Source organism: Malurus melanocephalus, unplaced genomic scaffold (assembly GCF_030028575.1).
Source record: "Malurus melanocephalus ecotype Western Australia unplaced genomic scaffold, MMel_1.1 scaffold_178, whole genome shotgun sequence".
In the NCBI taxonomy this organism is placed as follows: Eukaryota; Metazoa; Chordata; class Aves; order Passeriformes; family Maluridae; genus Malurus; species Malurus melanocephalus.
The window spans coordinates 592,070-617,133 of NW_026623410.1; the positions used below are offsets into that span (position 1 = coordinate 592,070).

The 25,064-nt window shown below is 40.3% G+C and overlaps 1 protein-coding gene across 4 annotated transcripts in view; it reads left to right on the forward strand.

Annotated features, from left to right (window-relative positions):
* SUCO (SUN domain containing ossification factor) overlaps positions 1-21,292 on the forward strand; it is a 38,351-nt gene extending 17,059 nt beyond the window's left edge. The window contains exons 5-24 of one of the 4 annotated variants that reach the window (XM_057372767.1): positions 1,314-1,454; positions 1,628-1,778; positions 2,670-2,790; positions 3,024-3,148; positions 3,618-3,685; positions 4,333-4,440; positions 5,418-5,523; positions 7,440-7,460; positions 7,694-7,749; positions 8,686-8,777; positions 9,246-9,311; positions 11,561-11,635; positions 12,110-12,206; positions 13,127-14,281; positions 15,088-15,175; positions 16,446-16,550; positions 17,491-17,645; positions 17,986-18,077; positions 19,146-19,201; positions 19,364-21,292. In XM_057372767.1, coding sequence (XP_057228750.1) covers positions 1,314-1,454; positions 1,628-1,778; positions 2,670-2,790; positions 3,024-3,148; positions 3,618-3,685; positions 4,333-4,440; positions 5,418-5,523; positions 7,440-7,460; positions 7,694-7,749; positions 8,686-8,777; positions 9,246-9,311; positions 11,561-11,635; positions 12,110-12,206; positions 13,127-14,281; positions 15,088-15,175; positions 16,446-16,550; positions 17,491-17,645; positions 17,986-18,077; positions 19,146-19,201; positions 19,364-19,810 — 3,325 coding nt within the window. In that variant the 3' untranslated portion in view covers positions 19,811-21,292. The remainder of the gene's footprint in view (positions 1-1,313; positions 1,455-1,627; positions 1,779-2,669; positions 2,791-3,023; positions 3,149-3,617; positions 3,686-4,332; positions 4,441-5,417; positions 5,524-7,439; positions 7,461-7,693; positions 7,750-8,685; positions 8,778-9,245; positions 9,312-11,560; positions 11,636-12,109; positions 12,207-13,126; positions 14,282-15,087; positions 15,176-16,445; positions 16,551-17,490; positions 17,646-17,985; positions 18,078-19,145; positions 19,202-19,363) is intronic. The other 3 variants (XM_057372768.1, XM_057372769.1, XM_057372771.1) reach the window with 3 other exon arrangements.
* Positions 21,293-25,064: the final 3,772 nt, after the last annotated feature.

Below are 25,064 nucleotides of genomic sequence, written 5' to 3' on the forward strand. Positions count from 1 at the left end.
ATATTTTATTCAGTTGATAATTATTCATACTGTCACCTACCCATTGAGATGGAGAATATGTGCAGRTTTTCAGTTTTAGTTGTAGTGGGCAGCCTTAGTCAGGAAAGAGTTACATGCAGAGCCCAACATTGTGCATCTCAGGTGGAGGCATTTTGGGGCATTCAGGGAAACTACTCCCTGCTTATAGCTAAAAAATTCTTGTATTCATAATGTTTGTTAGATTTTGCTACATAGAAAAAAAAGTCTTGAATATCTGAGTTTTTTGTTCTGTACCACAGGAAATTTATCATATGAAAGGTACTATAATTGTCTCCCTGGGTTGGTTGCAGCTGCTTCTGTTGATAATTGTAGCAGTCAGAGAACCAAAAAGATCCCCTTTTAAGTTGCTGACGTGCTATTTGTGTTTTGGCAGCTCTGTCATGATATTGGATTAACCTAGTTTGCTGTTTACATTAAAGAAAGCTTATGTTGAAATTTAGAAGGCAGAGTAAAGCTTTTACTTAGCTCTGGCTGTAGCCTGGTTCAACATGAAAGTCCTTCCTGTGCTGGAGAAGAGACGACAGTCAGAAGTTAACAACTGAMGGTTACTCTGTCCACTTTCTTCTCCCCACCCATTCCATCATTCCTAAGGCAGGCTTTTTGGTTTGTGCCCCAGGATTTATCTGATTGAGGTGTGCTCAGCMTTTCTGGGGGAGAGGAGGTAAAGTAGTAGGCAGATGAGCTGGTTTGGGCTGTTTGTACATYTTGGGTAGTGGTCTGCTGGGTTACYTGGTTCWTAWTGCACCAGCARAAAAGAAGAAATCCATCTGTAGTAGAAAGTCTAGCTGGCTCTACTTTTCTCCCTCTTTCCTCCCTGCTTTTCTCCTCTAATTTTAGCCAGTTTTATTCTTACTGCTACCTCTTGACTTGGGAACATGAGGAGCTTTTAGTGAGTGTACTCAGTCTCGTGTTTGTTTCCTTTGTTGAAAGGAAAAAGAAAATTGCTGGCAGCCAGGTAACTATGAACCTGTTGTTAGTTGAAGTGATGATGGGAAGAATTACCCATTGCAGTGTTTGGTAAGATGTTAGATGAGAGTTCTGGGAGATGAGAAGCCTGTTTTGAGTTACTTTCTGGGACAAACAAGTTGGAAAGAAATTGTGTTCTTTCATGGRTATGGCTAAGAATGCAATACCACAAGTACAGCATACTTAATTGTTTAGTATTTTTGTGAGACTGTTGCTTTATTCAAACTTTCAGATATCTTTGTGGTTGATTATCAGGGTTACTTGTTTTATCAGAAGGCTAAAAAAGCATGTTGTTTGTTTTCCTTCAGTGCAATAGAGAATTCCCATGCTGATGTCCCTGTTGTCAGCTCTAGTGAAGCTGAGCAGTCAGAACCTGACTGTGATATTGGTGGGACACTTGAGGCTGACCCTCAGAGTGAGCCTTCCTCTTTTGTCAGTCCACCAGAGAGGTGAGTATCCAAACAGATTGTGACTCTGAATACTTTAAAGGTAGTCTTTTTTTTCCCTGTGATGGCTTTGCAACAAACATTTGCATGTGCTTGCTTATATATATATTTGTGTGTGTGTGTTTACTATTGCATGTGGCTGGTTTTATAAATCCTAACCATCTTGAAACTTTCAGCCTTGCAGGCCAACATATAGAGAACATCTCATCTTCTCATGGCAAGGGAAAGAAGACAAAATCTGAGTTTGAGTCAAAAGTGTCAGCAGCTGAAAAGGGGRCRGATGAGCAAAAATCTGCTTTGAATGCTTCGGAGAACTTAAAAAGGGAGGTGAGCAGTGCTGTTATCCCCTCAGTACACACAGGAGCCTAAAGCCCTCCTTTAGGTCATCACTGATGRAGATATTTGGTGTGTTTTTATTCTGTCCCAGAGGTATTACTTGGCCCCTGTTRAAGTGGGATATGTAGCTGGTCAGGCCTGTTATACTTAACTCTGACTTTTTGCATGCTCTTACTGTAAGGCACTTCCTAAAGGTTCTGTTTGAATATCTTAAGAACAGCCAAGGCCACAGCAATACCATCTTTTGCTGTTTTAGGATCTGTCACTTGTAACTTGGGAACTACCTTTAAAACATTGTCTACGAAATAACTTCTGTTTCTGAAATGTCTACCAAAACCTTTTCACACATCTTGTGGTGTGAAAATGTTTGTACAAATGAGAAGTTACGATTTGAAATGGTATAACATATAGTTTAGTTAACAGGTTTGCTGCTTTGTCGGGCAAGTCCAAAACTTTATTTCTTTGAGATACTTAAAAATGGTTTCTTTAATGTTAAATCATTCWGCTGTTTTTGAGATGTTCAGAAATTCCAGGGAGCCTCTGGAATTCTGTCATGACAAGCATGTCATACTTCATTAGGAAAAGCAAAAGCTAGGAAGAAAATGCTGATGTTGGAGAGAGAAYGCTTACATTTTATTTCAGATATATTAGCCACAAACTTGCCAGTATTTCAGTGAAATAATCTGTAATTCTGAGGGAAAATCATCACATGTTTTTTCTGGCTTACAATCTTGATTACATTGGCTCTAAGTTGTTAACACGGGTGCAAATGATGTGTCTGCCCTTCACTTGATCAGAGCATGCTTTGTTTTTTGAAGCTCATCTTTGTTTTCATGGTTGGTATTGAAAAATATTCACAAACGGTGGYTCTTTCTGTTGCAGAAAGAGTTTAAGAAGACAGGAGAAATTGACCCGACATCAGTAATAACTCCGAAGGACCCTGGAGACATTCCAACATTTGATGAATGGAAGAAGAAAGTCATGGAAGTAGAGAAAGAAAAGAGTAAGTTCAGGATTCATCAGTTTGGGCTAAATACAGACCACTGTTAATCTTGTACTAGAGCTGAATAGCAAGACTGTCTCAATTTGGAATGCAGCCTGGACCTTCATTTCTCTGCTAGAACTACATAATTAATAGCCTTGGTTATATAAAAGCAGTGAGCAGAAGTTCYCTGAGAGTGAAAATACTGTTTGTTTGTGTGGTTTGTTATAGTAGCAATATTTTCTTGTTCCTAGGTCAGTCAATGCATCCTTCTGCTGTTGGTGGGCAGCATTCCACTAAAAAGGTCCAGAAAAACAGGAATAACTATGCCTCTGTGGAGTGTGGTGCCAAAATTTTGGCAGCAAATCCAGAGGCAAAGGTAAGCATTTACTAATTATAAGTGTGCATTATTTTAATGCACTGTTATGCAAGAAGTGTCACAAAGTACACTTAAAACTGAACACGAATTTGTGAATATTTATATTCTATCTTGATTTGTTGGGATTTTGGTTTATAAAAATGGAACATAAACAGTAATCTGTGCCTTTTTAAAGAGGGATTGCTATAAACAACTTAATGTCTTCAGTGAATTCAGAAAGGGGAGCAGGGTCTTACTTCAGAAATTGTACCACTGAACAAAGTTGTTTATAAAGATCTCACCATATTAAATAATCTGTGATTGCTCCAAAGTAGCATGGCATACTGTGTCCTGAATATTACCTTGCTTGGAATGTTGAGAAACTTGATACTAGTTTGCAAACCCACTTTCAAACTCATTTTTGGAAAGAGGGGGAATGCTGTTGGTATCTGCCATGCAATTTTAAATACTAATTCTTTTCTTTTTACAGAGCACTTCAGCTATTTTAATGGAAAACATGGATCTTTATATGCTCAATCCTTGCAGTACTAAAATCTGGTAGGTTTCTGAGGTTCACTTCTATGACAGGAGTGATTACAGTTTTCCMTTGCAGTGGGACTAAATGTGTCCTTTGGGACTGACTTGACCTTGGTGTGTCACTGCTTGCAATAAGTGTGTGAGGAACTTTGACAGAATTAGCACAAGATGGTTTATTATGTCTCCCATAGAAATCTAGCTCTGGTATTGAGAAGTAATATTAAGGTGATCTTTTTATTTATCTTAATATGTGTAAATTTTGCATAATTATCATATGGCAGATAAAGCACTTGAGCATTCAAATAAAGATTGTTGGTTTCTTTCCSTGACTGTCAAATAACTGTAGGACAGGTGAAAAGGATTTACTGTATACTGATTGATGTTTCAGGTGTGATTTAAATTATGTTTGCTGTCCTTAGATTTTGTTTCTGTGACTTGATGCCTTTGAGTACAAGATTGGATGAAGCTCTTGCAGCTGCAAATGCTAGCTTTAGAGTTACTAAAGTCGATGTTCAGGAAAACATCACTAGTGATTCTTATTGTACAGCATTTTTGTTGTGTCCTTCTTATACCCAGTGAAGGATGTGGTAATGARGTAAAGGGCTGAAGATTATAACTGTAGGAGGAAAGGTCTCTGCTTAATAAAATGTTTTCTTTTCATCTTTAAGGTTTGTTGTTGAGCTCTGTGAACCAGTCCAAGTAAAACAGTTTGACATTGCGAATCATGAATTATTCTCTTCCACTCCTAAAGACTTTCTGGTGTCAATTAGTGACAGGTATGTTGTCTAAACTGATCCTTCTGAATGAAAAATGAARTAATTATTAGATGCAAGGCCTCAGTAAGCATGGTCTGTGTATGCTTGTTACTATGCAAAGTGTAATGTATTGTGAAGTCACATGGATTTTCTTTATGTGTATATTATCAATTGCTGGAATTGTTTCCTTTGCCACCTTAAAAATTAAAAGAAAAAATTTGTTGRCAAGTAGCAATAAGGGAGCAGAATGTACACATTGTCTGGGTAGTGGATGGCAGATTATAAAATTCCTGAGCAGGATGCTGCTTTGCAGAATGCCCTTCTTTGTCATTCAAACAATTTTCACATGGTTTGAGCTGTCTTCAACACTGAACTCTAAAACCCCACAAATTATTGAAAAAGATATGCAATGTAGTATGCCAYTGAGTAATTGGAAGGGGGTGTTACAGGTTAGCCAGCTGGCTGCTTAGAGGGTGGCTTTATCATGATTTAGGCAGTGCTGTACCCCCACTGCTCTCTGGAGTCGCACTTTGGAGTRAGTAGGTAGTTTTGGTCTGTGAATGAGCAGAAATTCCCACAAAGCCKCAGAAAAATTCCTTTTCTTCTAAAGTGCCTAAAGCATGTAGGGTTAAACWTCAGCTCTTGGTCTGTTGTGTAGTTTTAGCTCTGCTTTGCTCAGTTTTTTACTGCTTGCKTACAGTAATACAACCTGTCACCTGTTGTGTCCTTCACTGTTTATCTGGGGTGGCTTTGTTGTAGACTGGCTGAATTTCAGTAATTGGATCAAGTCTGGGGTTTTGTGCTTCAAGGGCCTGCACAGTTAAAATTATGTGAGAAGCTCCTGCTGAGGTTTTGTGGTGGGAACCTTGCTTCTGTCTTGCAGTTGGAAAGAACAAAGTGTATCTTCTCTGGAAAGGCATTAGGGGGAAACTTGGACAAATATCTGTAAACAATGAGTTCCTGCATTTCAGTACCTGACTCCATTGTTTCCTTTCCAGGTATCCAACAAACAAATGGATTAAATTAGGTACTTTCCATGCCAGAGATGAGAGAAATGTCCAGAGCTTTCCTCTGGATGAACAGATGTATGCAAAATATGTTAAGGTAACTTAATACTGCAAAAGCATCCTTGCTTCTCAGGGAATGAAAGGTTTGCTGGGCTTTCCCTGTATAAAGGCATACAAAGAAATGTGTTATCAAAGCCTGCCTTAGCATTAATTGCCCTTGGTTAATTAGTGGCCCCACTTGGGATTGCAAGGGTTTAGTACACMAACAAAGTCAAGAGCCTATTACCTTCCTCATTTTGGTAATTGAGAGGATCTTGGGAAGCACCTTGGGGAAGCAAGTGCTTATTTAGTTGATACCTGAATTAAGAGAAATCTGGACAATGTTCTATTCTGTTTGACTTAACCAACTGTCCCCTGAATGTAAGATGAGAAAAACCTCAACCTGTTTTGTTTTTTTTTGCCTGTACCTGCTTTATATATATATATAATATCTATCTATATAGGTAGATACAGATAGATAATGTATATATACACACATTGCACAGTGTCACTCCCTGGAGCACAGATCAGAATGTGCATATTTCTTGGTATTTTTGTACTAGTGACTCAAAGTAAGTGGTTAAATCTTGGTTGTCATTAATAGACTCAAAGTGCAGTTTTGCAATTATTCAATCATAACTCTGACTCAGGCAAATTATTTATGCTCATTGCTATTGGAGCATTGCCATGATACCTCCACCTTCAAAATAGTTTGCATTAAGCTATCTTGACTTAGGAGACTCAAAGAGAATAAAACTCTGTAAATAATGTGATACTTGAACTTGGATAAAAGCTTCTGTGAAAATATTTGGTTGTGGTGAAGGTTTAAAATCAAAGAAAATACAGATCTTTTAGGTGCTCTTCAATGATGTGTTATCTTCCAATTATGGTGTTGCCAAAAAGAAAAAGATTGGTTTGTGCTACTTAATTATGCTTTGTGCTTTTATGAAGAAGTAGCTATGAATGATAATTGTCTAACTTCTCTACCCAGAAATTCTGCATGAGTCACTGAATAAAGATTTCATTTATTTTTAATTCTGTTTTCTGGCTGAATTAATGCCTTGAGGTAGCTGGCATTGTCACTGAAGTTCCAGAATTCCAGTAGGTGCTGCAGCACTTAAATCCCTTGGTGCTCTGCCTTGAATAATACAGCATGGTAAAATCTTGCCAATTTTTTTAAATACTTTCTCACTTTGAATACTTTTACACTTCGTGTAAAAAGTAAGCAAGTTCTAAGTATGTCTAGTCTACAGAAGGAGTCCAAAACATTTTCAGAAAGCTAAATTTTTTGAAGTGGCTTACYGAACTTGTATCAAAAACAATGAATTTTTTGTAAGCATGCTTTTAGGRGAGTATTTTTCTTGGTCTCACTTGCAGATTATTCCAGTTCTTCAGTGACAGTGTCTACATAGTGTACACATGYGTTCTACATTTGCAAATTAATTCAGATTAAATGTATACCAATGTGTAGTCAAGGTTGCACTAGAAATTCACAGAGAACTTCCAAGTCTGTCGTCAGCTGCTCTATCTTTTGCAACTGTGCTTCTAGAAATCAAAGTATTTTATACTGAATTGAAACAGCAACAGTAGATMTTGAGTGCATGCTACAGGGATTTGTTTTTCCTTTTGAGTCATTTTCTGTGCTCTTAGGGGAAAAATACAAATTTATTACATTTAACACTCTTCAATATTCTGTCTTCAATCATGCTGCCCTGAAAAATTGAATAACTTAAATTCCTTAATAAAACACTTGTTGCATGTTACCTTCAATCTGCAAGATTAGAGGGCTAAATGAAATCATGCTACCCAAGGCAGATGAAGTAGTATTACAACTTAATCCTTCACAGCTTGTCATTTTAGGCATTTGTAGTAGTGGATTAAACCCATCAGGACTCTAGTTGCCTGTGGCATGTGTTCAGCCTTTGTACTGACATCTACTTTTTTTTTTTTCTCCTTTCCTTTCTCTCGCTTCAGATGTTCATCAAGTACATAAAGGTTAGCAACCCCTTCTTTTGGAGTGATGGATGCATGGGGCTGGGGTGTTCTCTGCTGCGGCTCAGCTCTTTAATGCATGGCAAGAATAAATCTYTGGTCTTTCCTGCTGTGGGCAGTCTGCTACTCCCTTGAGTAAACAAAACATGCAATTTCAAGATTGAATGTATATGTTAAATGAACTCTTGAATCTCTGGGGCTTTGGAGTTTTATTTTAAGTACATTTTGTTCTTTAGGTGGAGTTGATATCGCACTTTGGATCAGARCATTTTTGTCCTTTAAGTCTTATAAGGTAATACTTTGTGTTTTGCTCAGTCTTTCTATGTCCTTGCAGTGAGRATTAGTCTGTTTTCATAATTGCTGGGCAACAAATTCTAGTTTTCAACTGCARTTATTGTAAGTATTGTGAATTGAAGTAGTTGCCTGACTTGCCTACTGGATAGTGTCCTTCATGTCTGTTTAAAGAAGCTTTGAATCTTTTTATTTGCTTCTCCAGTACATAAGGAATAGTTTGTTCAGGGGGAGAGGGCTGAGGAGACAGGAGCCATGAGCAGCTTTAGAGCAGCACATGAGCATTTCAAGGCTGATCAAGCAAAACGGGAACAAGTGGTGAACTAAAAAGAGCAGGTGGGGAGTGCTTTTGGAAAGCTGTTGTGTTGCTTGGCACCACAGGTGCATGCAGTCAGTAATGCTTGGAATATCTCAGCAAAAACACCTGTGAATTTGTGTTTCAGAGAACCATTAGCCTCTACTGCCCCTAAATAACTGGTTTTCAACCTGGGAGTTCTCTAGTGTTGGAAGTCAGACCATACTTTTAATTGATGAGAGTGCTTTACATTGGATTGATTAGATTAGTTTCGTCAGAATAGGTCAAAGAGAATATTGTATGCAAAGTGCAGTCATTCTGAATATCCTTAAGTAAGTCAAAGATGAAGCTGAAGAGGAGGTGTAAGAGCTCATGGAAAGCTTAAGTCAAGGAAATCTAGGTATGAGTTTCAAAGGAAGAGAAGACTGTTTGAATTAGAATGAAAAAACAAGCATCTTATTTTGATTCTGCAGTGGACTTTGTATCTACAAACTTAGAGAAAATAACTATCCCTGCTGCTTGATCTTGGTAACCTGAATGCAACTGCTGTGTCTTTTATTTTCTACATAAAGTTAACATTGCTTATCAATTATGTCACATGATTACTAATAATAGGGTTTTATTTTAAAATTTTGATCATAGGGTATTTGGTACTAGCATGGTTGAAGAATATGAAGAAATAGCTGATTCTCAGTATCAGTCTGAACGACAAGAACTGTTTGATGAAGATTATGGTAAGCAATATTTTGTGCATTTTTAGCCATTCGGACTGCTGTTGTGCTGGTCTTGGTGGCTTTTTCCATATTATAAAAGATTTGAGTGCTAAATTTACTTGTTGACAGGGTTTCAGCATTTCTGGGCTTTTCCAACAATCCTTTTAGGTTTTAAACAATGTGTTTAAATGTAGCTCTGTGGAGGGTGGCTTTAAAATGATAGTATTCTCTGTTTCACTTGGCAGAATAGACAGTAATTCCTTCATATGTTGACAGTAGTAAAGGATTACTAAAATAAAGCAGCTCACACAAAACAGTTCTATTCTTAGTGTCYGTTTCAGTTTGTAATCTCTGATCTCAAACTTTCTGTAGTTTTATTTTCACACTGTCCAATTGACATTATTAAATGACATGCTAAATCTTGAGGTTTATATTTTGCCCATGACACATTTAATTTTAATAGTCACAAGTGCTCTTCTTTWTACATAGATTATCTATTGGATTATAACACAGGGGAAGAAAAATCTTCAAAAAATCTTCTTGGTTCTGCTACAAGTGAGTATGACTTCCTAGAAAAAGTTATTTCTGTGCTTAAATCAAGATGTGCTAATTGAAAGTGGAATGACATTTTGTCATACGGTATCTACAACTTTTTCATATTCTTTTGGTGAAACAATTTATTGTGATTGCTATTTAGTCTCCTAGGAATAAATAATTAGAACTTGGGGTATCATTCTTGATGTTCTAAAAAATAGAACTTTGAATTTCCAAGGGTAACTGTTTTGTGGAAACTTGTTTTCTGTACTTAAGGACCCTGACCATTTAAAATAATGTGAAAGTTGCATAGGGCTGTACTWTGGCCAGTACTAAAGTGTTGTAGAACTTAAGTTGTTTGGAACCTGGAAATCTGTATTTAATTACAGTGCTTAACTTCTAGGAGGAACTCTAAAGATTTGCCTTGTACAACTTTAGGGGGCAGGAAGGATGGAGGACATTATTTCTCTGTGTTCTCCATGAGCTGTGTATTTTTTTTTCCTGAGAGAAAGGAAAAAAAAAATTGACAGTCTTCTCATTTTYCCCATTGGAAAACCTCCAGGTGTAGGGTTTGTTTGCTGAGAATGCTTGAATATTCAGTTTTAATGGTATTCCTAACTGCTGAATTATTCAGGATAGTATCAGCTCCACACACCATTTTCTAAGGAGCTCTTGCACTGTACCRCTCTTCTTTCTGTGTCAGTTCATGAAGATTTATTCTTGTTGTGTGGRTTTGCACTCAGTTAATGCTKTTTGGAGTCAGGCTTTGCTTTCATYCCAGAGTGGTTCAGAGCTACAGAGTTTTGTKATAGTTTTTMSTAGAACATTATTGTCTCCTAAGAAYAAGGTGCTCATGACTAGGAATATTCACAGCTTAGAACAGTTTACAAAAAGGAAATAGTGGAAAAGACAATTTATTTCTAGATGTATGCCCCTCACAGATAAGMWRWRKCAGKRAAKWMTTYMCTGMYWTWKCTTATCTGTTTTCTGTGACTTTCAAACTTTATATCTTTAAACTAACTTGATGATGTATATTCACATGATCTGTCTGCCAGGGCAGTATTACAAGTTTATGTTGTCTGAAAACTGTGGTGACTTTCCTGTTAATTTTTTTAAGAGTGCTAAAGCTAAGATTAGAAGATTTGTAACACCTGTTGCTGATGGTGCTCAGCTGTCTCTCTAATGCATTGAAATATGGCAGCACCATTATTTAGTTCTGGCTGGTGGGTTTTGTTGTTGAGACCTTTCTTCTTTAGCAGGGTGCTCAGTGCTCATCTTTTGGAAGGAGTAGAGTTTGTGGAAGGAGTAGAGTATTGTTTTTTGGTGGATTTTATATGTACGTAGACAAATGTGACTGACTTCCATTTTGGATTTTAAATGTACAGTGAGGAAGAGGGTCCTCTGAGGGGGTCTCAGACATTTAATCTCATAAGAAGCATTCTGCAATCTTTCACTAGTCTGAACCTTGGAGGGTGACWCACTGGTCTGTCTCCTGCCATTCCCCTAGACTCTAAGGCTTCTGTAGCAGCTCTGAATTCTCCCTCATTTTCTCCCTGCTTCTTCATCAATAATAGGAAACCATCTATAGCCCAAGTTTATCTTTTGGCTATAGTGACTTTTCACAGACTAMAAATCCAGATAAATAACATAAATTAGGAATGCAGTTTCTGCCATGTTTTGGAGGAAAGACAGAACCAAAGTTTTGAACTCAAATTTGTGGAGCCCAGTGTCATTACTGCTAAAATGCTTCTCCAGCGTTATGATGTTGGCTATGGGACATATGCTATCATGTGTTGGTAGGAGGGACAGAAATGGGCAAAATCAAGCCAGCTTCTGTGTGTTTACAATATGGTGCTCTTTACCTGTTCTYCATCTTCTAAATAAGCCTGGCAATTGTTTTCAATATCAAGACCAAAGACTAGCTGTGTTTACTGTATTCTGATATAGAGCAGACCCTCTTGGAACTGACTTCTGTGAATTCAGAGGGGAGAGGAACTGTTTTACTTAGCAGGTCCTTAAAAATAAATATATGTGTAAGCCAGACCTGTGAATGTTGTTATGGTGCTGGTTTTCAAATACAGGTTTCTGGCTTACACACTTGCCTTTAAAGGAGACAGCTGTCTCTAGTGTAATAGAGTGACCAGGTTTTTTTAATGTCATTTTGCTATGTTTTGTTTCAAGCAAGTATTGCAAAATAGCAGTTTTCTCAGTATTGCTAGTGCCTGGGCCCTCTGAGCATGCCCTTGCTGAGTAGTTGTTGTCTCTTTCAGATGCTATCCTAAGTATGGTGAACATTGCTGCTAATATGCTTGGAGCCAAAACTGAAGAGTCATCTGAAACTGAAGGTATTGTAGTTTTTTTTAGATGAAAAGCATTCTGGAAAGTTTTAATTTCTTTATTGTTTTAAATTTTTTTTGCGAGGAGTCAGATGATTGTTCAAATGACTTTTTTCACCTTTTGTGGCGTGCCAGATTAGTGTCATAGAACATGTGAAAAGTGAAGCAAAAATGGGGAATCTGCTGAGAAGGGAAGCCATCCAAAGATGACACATATGCTTGTTTAGCTTTATTTGGAGCTCTTTACTCTCCTTGTTACACAGCTTAAGTTGTAAAGTCCTAACATGCTGCTTCTTTCTGGAGGTATTTGAGACTCTCCACATCATATTTATACACTATTAGTATCACTTACATCCAAATAACTTTGGATGACATCTGCTGTTAATTTAGTAGTGTATTAATAATAATAAAAAAACCTCAGAATTTGTTGAAAAGAAAGATGGTTCTTGAATTTCCATGTTCACATTTTCTTCCTTCCTCCAGCAGGGAACAAAAGTGTGTCTGAGAATGTCACTGCCACCCCTGCAACTTCAACAATTGCACCAAGACTGCCTGAACCAACACCTGTTCCTTCACCAGAGTAAGTGATTGCTCTTGGGGTTTTTGCATGTGCTCCTAGCAGAGACTGGCATGTGCCAKTCTGCAGTCTTTGGTAGTAGAGTACTCAGATATGGCATGCAAACAAGTTGAAAGGCAAGCACTTGGTAAAATCTGTAGCATTGTAATGCCACTAACCAGGGAAATTTGTTAGTTTAGTTACTGTTTATTCTAGCCATTTCCATTATGACATGTTTTGTTTTGATATAATACTGGTTTAGGTTTTGTGGTTATCTCTTGCAAGGGAGACTAATTAGCAATGTAAGTTATATTGCTGAAATGTCAGTTAAATTGTATTGACAAAATTCTGTTTTAGAAGCCTATACTTTGGTAGACTTTCCTTAATGAAAATATGTATGCAAATGTACAGAATGAGATTGAGGAGTTGTATATAGATTCTCTGTTTGTGTTTCAACTGATGACAATTGCTGAGAATTGATTTGGGTGCTTAGAGCCAAGGCTCTGCCTCTTAAATGCTAAGACATGACTTCTGCTTTGTTTAGTGGTTTTACACTTTTCTATCACTTTGATTGCTGTGAGACTGAGGAAGGTCAGTGGGAAGGTTGTGATTCTTGCATTCGAGGGTTGCAGCAGCAGACTAAGATGCTTGCTGTGTAAGAATTTAATGGTATTGGAACTGGTGACAGTTTTGAAGGGTGAAGGAAGGGGGCAATATCTGATTGAGAAGGCTTCCTCTAAGAGGCATGGATTGAAATTTGTTTTCCTGTTGGGACAGAAAATGACCAGAAAAAATACTGTCTTGCAGAATTTCTGTCCTTAAACTGGCCTTTGGTCATTGGACTAAGCTTTACTAATTTTCTAAAAGATCCTATTTTCRCAGTCTTGTGAGCAAGGATGCAAAACTAATGAATTAAAACCTCGTTTTTAACTCTTCTGTTATAGACTTGTTACTACAGATATTCCACAGATAGAGAAAGAGCCAATAATGGTGGATTTGACTAAAGAGAGCCCTATTGTTCAGCTGGTGCAAGAGTATGAAGAAGATACAAGCCAGTCCACTGTAACTTTGCTSTCCAGTGATGAGCAGGAAGAGGAASCRTCGGCATGGTTTGAGCTGGAGACAGAGAAGTACTGCTATGACATGGCAGCAGTGTGCTGCATTTCCACCTTCTCAGAATACCTGTTTAAGTGGTGCTCAGTTGCAGTAGCCATGCATCGGCAGCACAGTAAAACCGGAGCTGAGGAAAGGCCACGTTACCCTGTGGATGTGCAGCAGCCACAGCCAGCTGTGACTGAATCTGCCCAGACAGCAGCAGAGGAGCCTGTGCCTGAGCAATTGGACAGCAAAGCTGAGAAACCCCCTGCATCTGTTGTTACGGTTGACTTCAGTGCTGTCCATGAGATGATCAGTAATGAGACCACTGAGTCAATCGAGCTGGAGCCAAGCCATCCTCAAACTGTCTCTCAGTCCCTCCTCCTAGAAGTCACTTCTGAAGTGAAGCCATCCCCCACAACAGACATGGTGGTGGAGCCTGCAAAAGAAGATRCAGGCCAGGTGGCACCAAGGGCAACTCCCCAGCTGGATGTGCCAGAGATCAGCACTGACATGGAAAAGGCTGAGAGCTCAGTTGTAGAAGAAAGCCCTRAGAGCAGTGTGACCCCTGAGGTAAAGGAGATGAGCACAAGAGAGACTGTTGCTACTCCAGTGATTTCAAAGCCTACAGAGACTGTGGTGCAGCCTGAAAGCACAGTGGACATTGTAGCCAGTGATTCGGTGGAAGGAAAGGAGAGCCTGCCAGAAGTACAGAAACCTGTTTTGCCTCCTGTGGAGTCTCCTGTACCTGCCGAGACCAARGAGGATGATCAGGCAGCTGAAGAAGCTTTGATGGCGATTCCAGTCTCAGGGGGACCGCAGAGAACAGCTACAGATTTCTATGCTGAATTGCAGAATTCCACAGASCTGGGCTATGCCAATGGGAACCTTGTTCATGGATCCAATCAAAAGGAGTCTGTGTTCATGCGCCTGAACAATCGCATAAAGGCCCTGGAAGTCAACATGTCCCTCAGCAGCCGCTACTTAGAGGAGCTCAGTCAGAGGTGAGTGTGAGGATGRCTGCTGAGAGTCCACCCTATGGAAAACAGTACAGGGGAAGTTGGGCAGAGTGTAAATCACAGTGTAAAGCCTTTAGGGAAAACTGAGAAAAGGACCTGAGTCTGGGTGGCTGTTGGAGACAGATGTCAGTGTGTGACAGTGCTTCCCTCTTGGTATTTCAAATACAGTCATGTTTATTTTGGTTTGAAGAACATTGCTGTGTGGTTTTAAGTGTTGTCAGGATATAGGCACTAATCCTGTAATRTAAAATACTAATCCATTCTGCAAAAGGGCACGTCCTTCTGTTACTGTTGAACTGAATGTCACAGACCTACAATGCCTTTTTTTATTAAATAGTTTCCACTTAAACTGCCCTGTTATCTGTAGTAACTCTGGTTGAATAGGTGATTGTGGAGAGGCAAYCAAGAGCTTTTTGTGAGGCATGTGTCTGTGTATTAGTGTTTATCTGTGGTGTTCCTTAGCCACAGGAGGGTAGGGAAATGTACCCATTTCAGAATTGGTTCCAACAAAAGGGTTCACATTTACCATGCAGAATGAATTCAGTAAATTAGCACTGAACTTGAAGGCATTGAAATAGATTTGGTGTTAACCTTGGGGAAGAAACAAAACCCTAGAAAAAGACACATCTGTTTTAGTTGTGAAACTTAAAAACAGATACCATTTGATGTTTAAATAAAGCTGTTTGGGCAAAGAGAAATTTTTTGCTGGTATAGTCATGTTTYCTGAAGACAAGCCTAAGCTGGGGAGTTTTGTGCACAAGTATTTCAGACTTAAATGCTTTTTGTTCTAGGTACCGAAAGCAAATGGAAGAAATGCAGAAGGCTTTCAATAAAACAATAATAAAACTTCAGAACACCTCAAGAATAGCAGAAGAGCAGGTATGGTTTGTTTGGAGTATTAAAGTGTTTTCCTAATTAGGAAGACTTTTAATGAAGAATTGCACAGAGGTGCAGAAATCTTTTTTAATTGATCTGTATATCTGTCTTTTATAAGCATCCATTCCATGCTTCCCTGTWTTTCTCCATTATAAAATTTTTTGGCATGTTCCCAGTTGTTTTAGTATAAAGCCATTTTCAGCTCTGTTTTCTAATTTTGTACTTGAAAAAAAGATCAGTTGTCATCTGGTAATGGCTAAAACCCTCCAGTGTCTTTGTCAATGAAGAAGTTGTCCAGGTCAGTTCCAACCCTTGTTTCTTGGTTGTAACTGCACTCAAAACAGTTTTCTAAACTTAGTTTTTCATATCTGATTGAAGGTATAGATAAAGAATTTCCCTGCTGCTGGAGAGACTAAGCCTATAGAAAGGCAGAGGGGTACACTAATGGCTTAGGCCAAATTTGCTTTTAAAGGTACAGTGCATGAAACAAAAGCTTTACTTCATTCTTTTAAATGTGGATTTTCCCTGCTCTGCCAATTCTGGCTTTCCTGAGCAGCTGTGAAACAGAGCAGTTACTGCTGAGCATTCGTGAAAGCAGCTGTGCATGTGGCATAGCAGACTTGATCCCAAGTTGTGTGAAAGTTCCTGAACTGCAGTCCCAGTAGTTTGCTCATCCATCACCAGTGAAGAAAATGACAACTTCATACGTGTTCTCTCCTGGTTTATTTTTGGGGTTTTTTTTGAACAGTATGAGTGCTGATCAGTCTGAAGTGCTCCCTTTGGTTAACCTCCCTCAGTGTTTTGCACACCTTCCTTAATTTTCCATGGGAGTAAGAGTCCTATGAGGGCTCTTTCCAGGGAGCAGCAGTTATCTGCAGAGGGGTTGTGCCTGGCTGTTTTGGGGCTCCTGTGCCTGGCTGTTTTGGGGCTCCTGTCATTGTCCTGGCCTTGGAGCAGCAACCCTTAGACTGGAGCTGTGCCTGCTCATCTGTGTCTTGTGCAGCCTCCTGACAGTGACTGTGTGGAGCTGGCTGCTCACTCTGCCTGGAGTGAAGGCAGCAGAAGTCACTCTAATGAAATACACTTGGCATAATGTTAGGAATGTTATTTAACAAGTAAAATTGTTGCATGAAAGCTGTGTTGAAAACAATGCTGAATAGGCCACGTGGCTACCAAGTGCCTGGCTGTGTCAGGTAGATGGAAAACTAATTCTGAGTGCATGTGACAGTGGGAACCTGGCAACTGATAGCATGCCCATGGTTGTTCACCCCAGGATCAGCGTCAGACAGAGGCAATCCAGCTGTTACAAGCACAGCTCACCAACATGACCCAGCTGGCTTCCAACCTGTCAGCGACTGTGGCRGAACTAAAACGTGAGGTAATTACAATTCAGCAGCATGGCACAAAAACTCAGAGGAAATAGATGCATAAACACATCTCTGTTTGAAAAGACCAGAATCTTTAAATGAAGTTATAAATTGTCTGTAGTGTTGTTTTGAGCCTGCTTTATTCTAAACTTTTAGCTGTGAATATGAGTAATTTGAGTTGTCTTGTRCATATCAAAATTGGTAATGATGGCTGCAGCCTCACTAGCCCCCATGATTGTGGTCATGGCACCCTTCTCCTTCCCCCACTGGCTATTGTCATCTTTAGAGATTARGGGAATCTTGGCAACAGTATTAGGAACATTTTCTCTCAAATGTTTATGTTCTGCCTGCCTGGCATTTCAAGCAGTACCATAAACATGACCTTTTATATTTTGTKTATATTGCCAAAGACCTCCCTTGAGCTAACACTTAGGGAGACTCCTTCTTTGATGCCTTGCTGGCTAAGCTCCTGTTTATGAGTGCTGTGGTTAGTGAAACCACATTGAATCAAGTGATTATAATGGTGGTCTGTGAAGTACTGCAGTGTCAGCTGATAAAAGACATAGTTYAGATTTACCATAATATTGCATCCATGTCAGCTGTAAATGAGAGAAGTTATTTCTGAGCATGCTTTTTTATGGGAAGTTTTTTTTCTTTCAGGGACATTTGGATGCTATTTGTAAGGGGTGGCAGCTTATCTAGTTATACTGGTGCTGCAGACAGGGAAATTTTGTGTTAGCAGTTGGTGGGATTCAGCCTTCACTCCCTGAATGCTCCAGAGCCAATAGACTGCATCAAACCTCTGAAAAAGCACTCAAATGTGAACTAGTGTTGAGTGAAAAGAAGAAAAATTAGTTGAGAACATACCATTTGTCTTTTAAAGTTTAAAACTGAAGAATAGTAATATAATGAGATTCTTCTGCCTTCAACAATTGTCTCAAATTCCTGCAGGTTTCTGATCGCCAGACTTACCTGGTGATTTCACTGGTTCTCTGCCTCATTCTGGGCTTGGTGCTTTTTGTGCAGCGGTGCAGGAGCCCTTCTCAGTTCTGTGAAGATTACCTCTCAAAAATTCCCAAAAGCAATCACTACCCTAGCCCCAAAAGGTAATGTATTTATATTTGAAACTTAATTGTTCTTTCTGCATTTTCTTTTATACTTCCTAAGTCTGCTGGTACTGGCACAGCTGCTTCAATTCTGCATTTTCTTTCTGCACACTGAGAATTGATAGCAAAGATCTATTGATCGTAACACTCTCCTTGGAGCATTTTGTGGCTACTACACTTAACATGCCATGGTAACTTGTTGCAAACACAGTGCTGTATCTGTTTGCCAGGCTTTCTTGGCACCTCAGCAAATAATTCTTTCTGCCAAGAATGCTTCTTCATAAGAAATGTGACAAAGTCCTGAGAAAAGTGTGCTAAAATGCTTTTTGGAATTTCCTAGGTGTTTTTCCTCCTATGATGATATGAATTTGAAAAGAAGAACTTCCCTTCCACTGGTCAGATCACAGTCCTTTCAGCTAGCTGGTAAAGAAGGTATTATTCATATCATACATCTGGTCTCTAGTGTTGCTCCTGGTGCTGCACAATGTGTGTGTAGTCCATGTGTGTTCTGTAACACGAGGGGTTTGTGAACAAGTTASCAGATACTCAGAACTATGCTGAATTATGCTAAAACCTTAAATGCAGTTTTGCCAACAGTTATTCTGCTCTGCAGATGTTTTCTTGGTGTTAGGAGCAATCAGTGAAAGCACTCACTCTGCAAACCTGTGAAACTTGCACAAAGTAGCTTTTTTTTTCCTTGTAAATGCCAGACGTGGGAAGTCTGAGTGTCCTACTTTTCCCAAGTCCTGATAGCCTATGTTTGAAACTTGGCAGGTATTTAGGATTCAAATTTAGCAACTGCAGTAAGAAAATATAGATCATTTATCTTGGCTTGGGTATGAGAAACAATCTGGACTTTKCAGTATTCATGTTAGACTTGGGACAACTGAATTTTGATTTCTTAGGCCATGGAAAACAATGTTGCCAATCATAGTAACTACCAGGTATGCTGCTGACACAGCTCTTTTTGGTGCAGCAAACTTGCTTCACAGGTTTTTGTACTGGGAATAAAACTGCATGGAAAATTGTAAATTGAGTTGGGAATGTGATGCAGTGAACACTGGCTAAGGCCTAGACTACTTGTTTTCCAAACTCACACTTTTCCCACATTCTCCCCTGCTGGTCTCAGTGTGAACGTCATTTGCTGATACTGCACATCTGTGCTGTCAGGGGCAGAKTGCAAATTAAACATCCTTACACTGGTAGCAGTTTGTTTCCCCAGACTTCAGTTTTTGCTGACTCCTGCTCCTTCTCCCCAAAGGATGTTCTCTGCACCTCTCCCATGGCCATATCTATCAAAAAGTCAGGTTTTTAAGTGTTTGTCACTGACAGCTGCCATGACAGCACACGGGCTGATTTAGTGTTTGTGTTGTGCCTCAACTTACAAAGGGAGAGAGGAAAAAAAAGTGCCTGATAAGTGGAGGAATAYTTTGTTAGGATTGTGTTGCTTTTCAAGCTGGCAGTGTCAGGAGTGCTGAGTGCATGTTTCCTCTTTTACAGTGGATCCAGAGGATCTGTACATTGTGGAGCCCCTGAAGTTTTCCCCAGAGAAGAAGGTACCGTKCTGTGGGAAGGGAGGGCTGCTGGGRSTGAGGTGTTTCTGCTGGCAGGTGGTGCCTGTCTCAGCAGCTCTCCCTGCTGGTTCCTCGGCTTGGCTTGGATGCTCTGCTTGCTGAGCTTCAGAACCTCACTGTTTCTTTTTTCACTTGTGGTTTCAGAAAAAGCGCTGCAAGTACAAAAGTGACAAACCAGAGACTATAAAGCCGACAACAGAGCCTGTGCACCCCATAGCCAACGGGGAGATTAAAGGAAGGAAGCCCTTCACGAACCAGAGGGACTTCTCTAACATTGGGGAGGTTTATCACTCTTCCTATAAGGGCCCTCCATCCGAAGGAAGCTCCGAAACATCATCGCAGTCTGAGGAGTCCTATTTTTGTGGCATTTCAGCGTGCACGAGTCTGTGCAACGGGCAGACCCAAAAGACAAAAACTGAGAAGAGGGCTATAAAACGGAGACGGTCAAAAGTTTCAGACCAAGGGAAGCTCATAAAAACTCTCATACAGACTAAGTCGGGGTCAATGCCAAGTCTGCATGACATAATCAAAGGAAACAAAGATATAACAGTGGGAACACTCGGTGTCACGACAGTTTCTGGACACATCTAAACCTAGCTGAACTTCTCAAACAGGAGAGTGTTTGTTCGTTTGAGAACAGTCTGTGGTATTCTGTGGGAGGATAGTGGGAGACGAAGAGCTCAACTAATTGGAAAGTATTCAGAAATTTGGTTTCTGCCTTTTTAAATAGATGGGATTGTGTCAATCTTGGCTATAAGCTGCAGCTTTACAAGGCTGATAATTTCCTATGAGAACAGCTTGGGGGGGGAGGGAGGGCAGGGTTCATTTTATAAAGGTTTTTTTTCACAGTTCCTGGGGCAGAGATTTTTTGAAACCCAGTTTCTTGGGTGGAATAGGGATAAAAGCCTAATCCTCTTCCTTTAGCTTTGTTCCTATTTCTTGCACCTTCCCATATTTATGTGCCTTTTGTCTATTTATAATGCCACTGGAAGAGGGGAGATACAATTGTTTGTCATTTGATTTATTTTGTAATTTCTCTAGCTTTTTTTGAAGATGCAACACTACAGTGCTGTAAAGGGACATGTGTTGGCCTTCAGCTGGACTCAGTAATGTGGACTGGATACTGTAAAAAACACCAATAGATGGACTTGCCTGACTAGATTCTTGTTTTGCAAACTCTGTTGAGGAAAATGTCTCACCAGGGATGGCAACTGCATTTACTTGCAACTTCAGTCACAACYGGAGCTTAGTCTGATGTGCAGAATCAGTGACAGTGGCTCTTCAGGATTTCCTGTGCTCCATGGAATYGGAGGCTGAGGAATGCATCTGTCAYCTGAACGACCTGCTGCAGTTTTCTGGAGGAAGTGCATGAGGAATGCTCACTGTTGTGCTGAGCTCAGACAAAGCTCAGCTGAAGAATGTGAGGGTGCATTCTCTGAGCCAGCTCCGGGTGTGTTTGGTTTGCCAAGCCTGGGAGTCGAGCAGTCGGGCTGGTTCACAGCAGGTGTTCCCATAACGTTTGCTTTTGTATTGGCTAACAAATGTGCAGTGTTGGTATGGTTGGTATTTCATACTCAAGTGTTTTTTTATTTTGACTGTGACTGTATATTTGGATACTATAGGATGTGTGGTTGCTAAACTGTTGAGTGTGGTTCTGAGTGAGTGGAACAAAAGGTTTTTCCTTTTGACAGGTGTTACAGATTCACGTTGTACAAAATAAGTTAACTTATTGAGCACTTTTAGTGGTACCCTTTTTAACAGATCTAATGCCTTTCCTGGGTATTGTATGTAATGTGACTTATTTAAAGCCTTTGTTTTTTTGCTGCTTTCTTGTTAGTTTATGGATACTTTAAAGTGATGTACTTTCAGAGTTGATCTGCACAATTAGCCAGTCAGAGCACATGAACCAGACGTGTTGAACATGAATTCAGAAGGGTGTCAAACCTGGATGGAGAAAATTCATACCACCAGAGTGCAGCATCCAATGTTGTGGAGCAAGAGTATGTAACTACAGAGCTGTAGTGCCATTAGAAACTGTGAATTTCCAAATAAATCTGAACACTTTGTCTTTCAYTTACTGGCATGTTTTCCTTTGAAAATGAAACTTGGGGCATAAATTCTTTGAGAAGGGACTAAGGCTTTAAATTTCAGTCCACGATTAGGACTTGGGGTCCTTTGTTGTATAAACTTGTCAGCCTAGATGTGTTTTACTCTTAAAAAAAAGAAAAGTCGGGGGGTGAATTCTGAAGGCTGAGTGGTGCTTTGTCTGAGATGTCAGGAGTTGTGGCCCTGTGAAACKGTTGAAGAGGTTTCCAGCAGGTCACTTCATACCTTCCCTGGGGGATCCCTGCATGTGGTGGCTTTCTGTGGGAAGGACTCCATGAAAATGACCTCTTGGTACTCAGAGCTAAGGCTTGTGAAGGATATAAAAGGCGATGAAAGGAAAGTTAAGAGAGTAATTTATTGCTTCAAACCAGAGTGTTCAGCTTGAAGTTTGCCCCTTATTGATCCCTCCTGCTCTAACTTACTTCTGTAAAGCACAGCAGGGCTATGTGCAGCCAAATTCACGGGCTGGCCAGCATCTTCTTGTCAGAGGAAACCTCCCCAGCACTGAGTTTTCACTTCAGTGTCTCAGGATTCTCTGCTCATCATAGCACTATGACTTACAAATATAATTGAATGTGGAGTTTGCTGAGGGCAGAGAGTGGGGGTTTTTATTCTCTTGCTATGTCACTTGTAAGAAGCCATGTGCATCTTTATTGCCCAGCCAACCACTGGGCTCTTCAGTAAAAATCATSCTGGACATGCTGGACATGACTGAATTTTTAAAACAGCCCATCTTTACCCTCTGGCTATGAACTAGACTCAAAGATCTGTACTAAGCTGATAAATGAGGCTGCAAGTTGAAGTTCCAAGCACATCTTCTGATTTCCAAGTTAACGATTTCAGATGTGAAACCAAATGCATTCTAAACCARTCCCTTAATACCTTGCTTGCTTTATACATTTGAAAAACTGGACATGACTTAGGTGTGAGGAGCTGTGGCATTCTGTGGAAAAATAGCAGCGATGAAGCTTGTCCTGTAAAGAACATGTGGGAAGTGTGCCATGGGAATAAAGCATCTGAAGGAACCTACAGTGCCAATTGCTTTTGCAGGCTTGAGAGTGTGTTCTGGCAAGAGATGAGACTGAACCACAGCTTCTACCTGCTGCTGCCTTCCTGCTTCTAATGACCTGTAACCACTTTTTTAAAAAAAAAAGTTCTCTTACCAACAGGTTATTACTGCTTAATGTTTTCCTTTCATGTGGGCTCTTGAGTAATTTTTTACTTCCACTTTTATTCATGTCACGCAATCTAGCTTTTAAAGTCTGATTGGAATCAAGTCTCATAAATTGGTTATGGTTTTTATGTAGGGAAAATAGTTTCTGATGAAGGCAGTTTACACATCTCAGATTTCTGTGGTGATGTGGATACTTAAATGGAGGAACCATCTTAATGATGTTGCATACTAAGGTTGGATAGGATGATATCCCTTGGTCCTTGGAGAGGTCCTGAGCTCAAGTCAAAAAATCTTAAGTACTGCAACAGTTTCCATGTGAGGATGGATAGGTGCCAACACACACTTTGTATTAGTGAATTGCTAGCTGTGTTGGCCAAAATAAGGTATTTAGGTTGTATACATTTAGCATCAGCGTGGAAACCCAGGCGGCTTTTCATATGCAAACTCTACCAGCTGTGTGGTGATGTAAGCAGAGAAGTCTGAGGTGTCTCTGTGTGGCTTCTGCTTTTGCCAAGTTGCAGCACGAGATGGAACAGCTTAGCGCACTTTGCTTAATTAGCCACAAACATGTTCCGCTTCATTTGGAACAATTAAAGGGTAGAGCCCTGACCACAAAGTGCTGTAGGCAGGCACRGTGTGGCTCATCTGGAAACCCTGAGTGTCAAACAGCAGCAGGTGCTGCTGGAGATGCTGCTGGGCTTTGTGACAGCTCGACGAGAATCTCTGTTCCCAGAGCTTGTTCAGATCAAATTCCTGAGTGTAGGAAAGGGTACTGACACTCGCCAATCTTTCTTACTTTTCTCTAATTTAAGCAGAGTAATTTTGAAAGAAGCGTCCAAGGAGCCTTGTGCTGCCTTCCTGCTGTCTCAAATTGGATACGGCCTGGGAGCTGCTTTCCACTAGAGTCACCATGAACTCCCACAGTAGCAGTGCAGCTTTCAGGAGGGAATAGAAAAAAAAAATAACTCTGCACCTTGTGGACCTAGAGATGGAAAAGAAACATTTTCCACTTAAGGCTTGTTTCTCCCTTGTTCGATGGGGTTGGAACCTCGCAACAATCAAGAATTTCCTGTCTATTTCTCTTCTCCCAGAAAAATAACTGGAAGCAGCCAGTGACATTTCTATAATTTAACACAGTTACTGTTGGTTTGTTTTGAAAGGGTTGACAATGGCTGCTCCCAAGAAGAAATAAAATTGTCAAGTGCCATCCCAACCCCATTGGGCAGCAGAGCCAGCTGGTGTTTTCCAGAGCCAAGGCTGGCTTTGGGGCAGGGCACAGACCCTGTAGAAGGGCTTGTGAATGTCCTGTCCTTCTCTCAGCTGTCACTGGGGAGGACAGGAATGCAACATCTGCAGGTTTTCTTGGTCTTCTCACAACTTGTGAGTGGCCACAGCCCCTCGCTCCATTTTGTCCTGGGACTAAGCTGTTGTACAATATGAAATGATCTTTGTTTCTCAGAAAGATCCCATTACCTCCTAACCACTATAACTCATTTCCCYGCACTTACTACAGACACAAAAGACATGAAAGCAGCAGAGTAATATTTTAATATTCCTCTTTTTCTTAGCTGCTTTGTCTCCTTAGATTCTCTCCCCACACAGGACCCTGTGCCTCTTTTGGTGAATTCAGGATTGCCAAATTCATCATGATGATTATTGGGATTGGAGGAAGGAGAGGACAGAGCACYTTCCTCACTGCATGAGGGACTTGTYAAGCACTGTAGTGCCAGGCCAGAGCTGTTAACAATGGACTTGGAAACTGCTCTCGAGTGTGAGTATCTGAATGTCCCCAGTCTGGCTTTACATGTGCTGCAGATGCTCCTAGCAAGGGGAGCATTGTTGAGGAAATGAAAGGCATCGCCCTCATTTGAGAAACCGAACTGTTAAGCATGTAATGAAACAATGTGAAGATGTCAGTGCTGACTGCAAAGGCTGGGTGARTTCTGGTGCCTTCCACGCCCCTCTGACGGTTCAGCACATGAAGATCCTCTGCCTTTGCAGGCAGCAGTCATGAGCATCCATACCAATGTTCAGTCAAAAATCCATGACTTCCTTTTTGTTCAAATTCCTCCAGCTTTGGCTCCCAATTAATGGCTCTCTGGGAAGGTTTTTATTCTGTAAGATTTAAGAGCTTCCTGCTGCTGGAAATCATTCTTCTCTACAGGTTTTCCACACACCATCCATCCCTCCCTGCCCATCTGCTCTTGAATAGACAGAATCGAACCCCAGCAGGTATTACAGCTTCTTCCAGAGCCTCTCTGAAGWTGAACAAAGATTTGTGATTTCCAGGAGTGTCTGTAGCTGTCTAGAGCTGCATGGGAGCTCTCATGGGAGCCTGTGGGCTTTCCCTGTTGGAAGCCCATGTTCAGCTGAGAAGCCTCTCAGTTTCAGAGTTGTTTTCTTTCTAGTACATTGTTTTCTGCCTAAAGAGCTTGATCTGCAGTCTTCRTTTCTTGACATGTTTTCTTATTCAAATCTCTGCCTTCACAGTTTTGAATCTTGTTTTTTTGAATATRAAAGATTCTTTACTTTCTCAGTTGCTCTTGGGTGTAATTGATGCAGCCC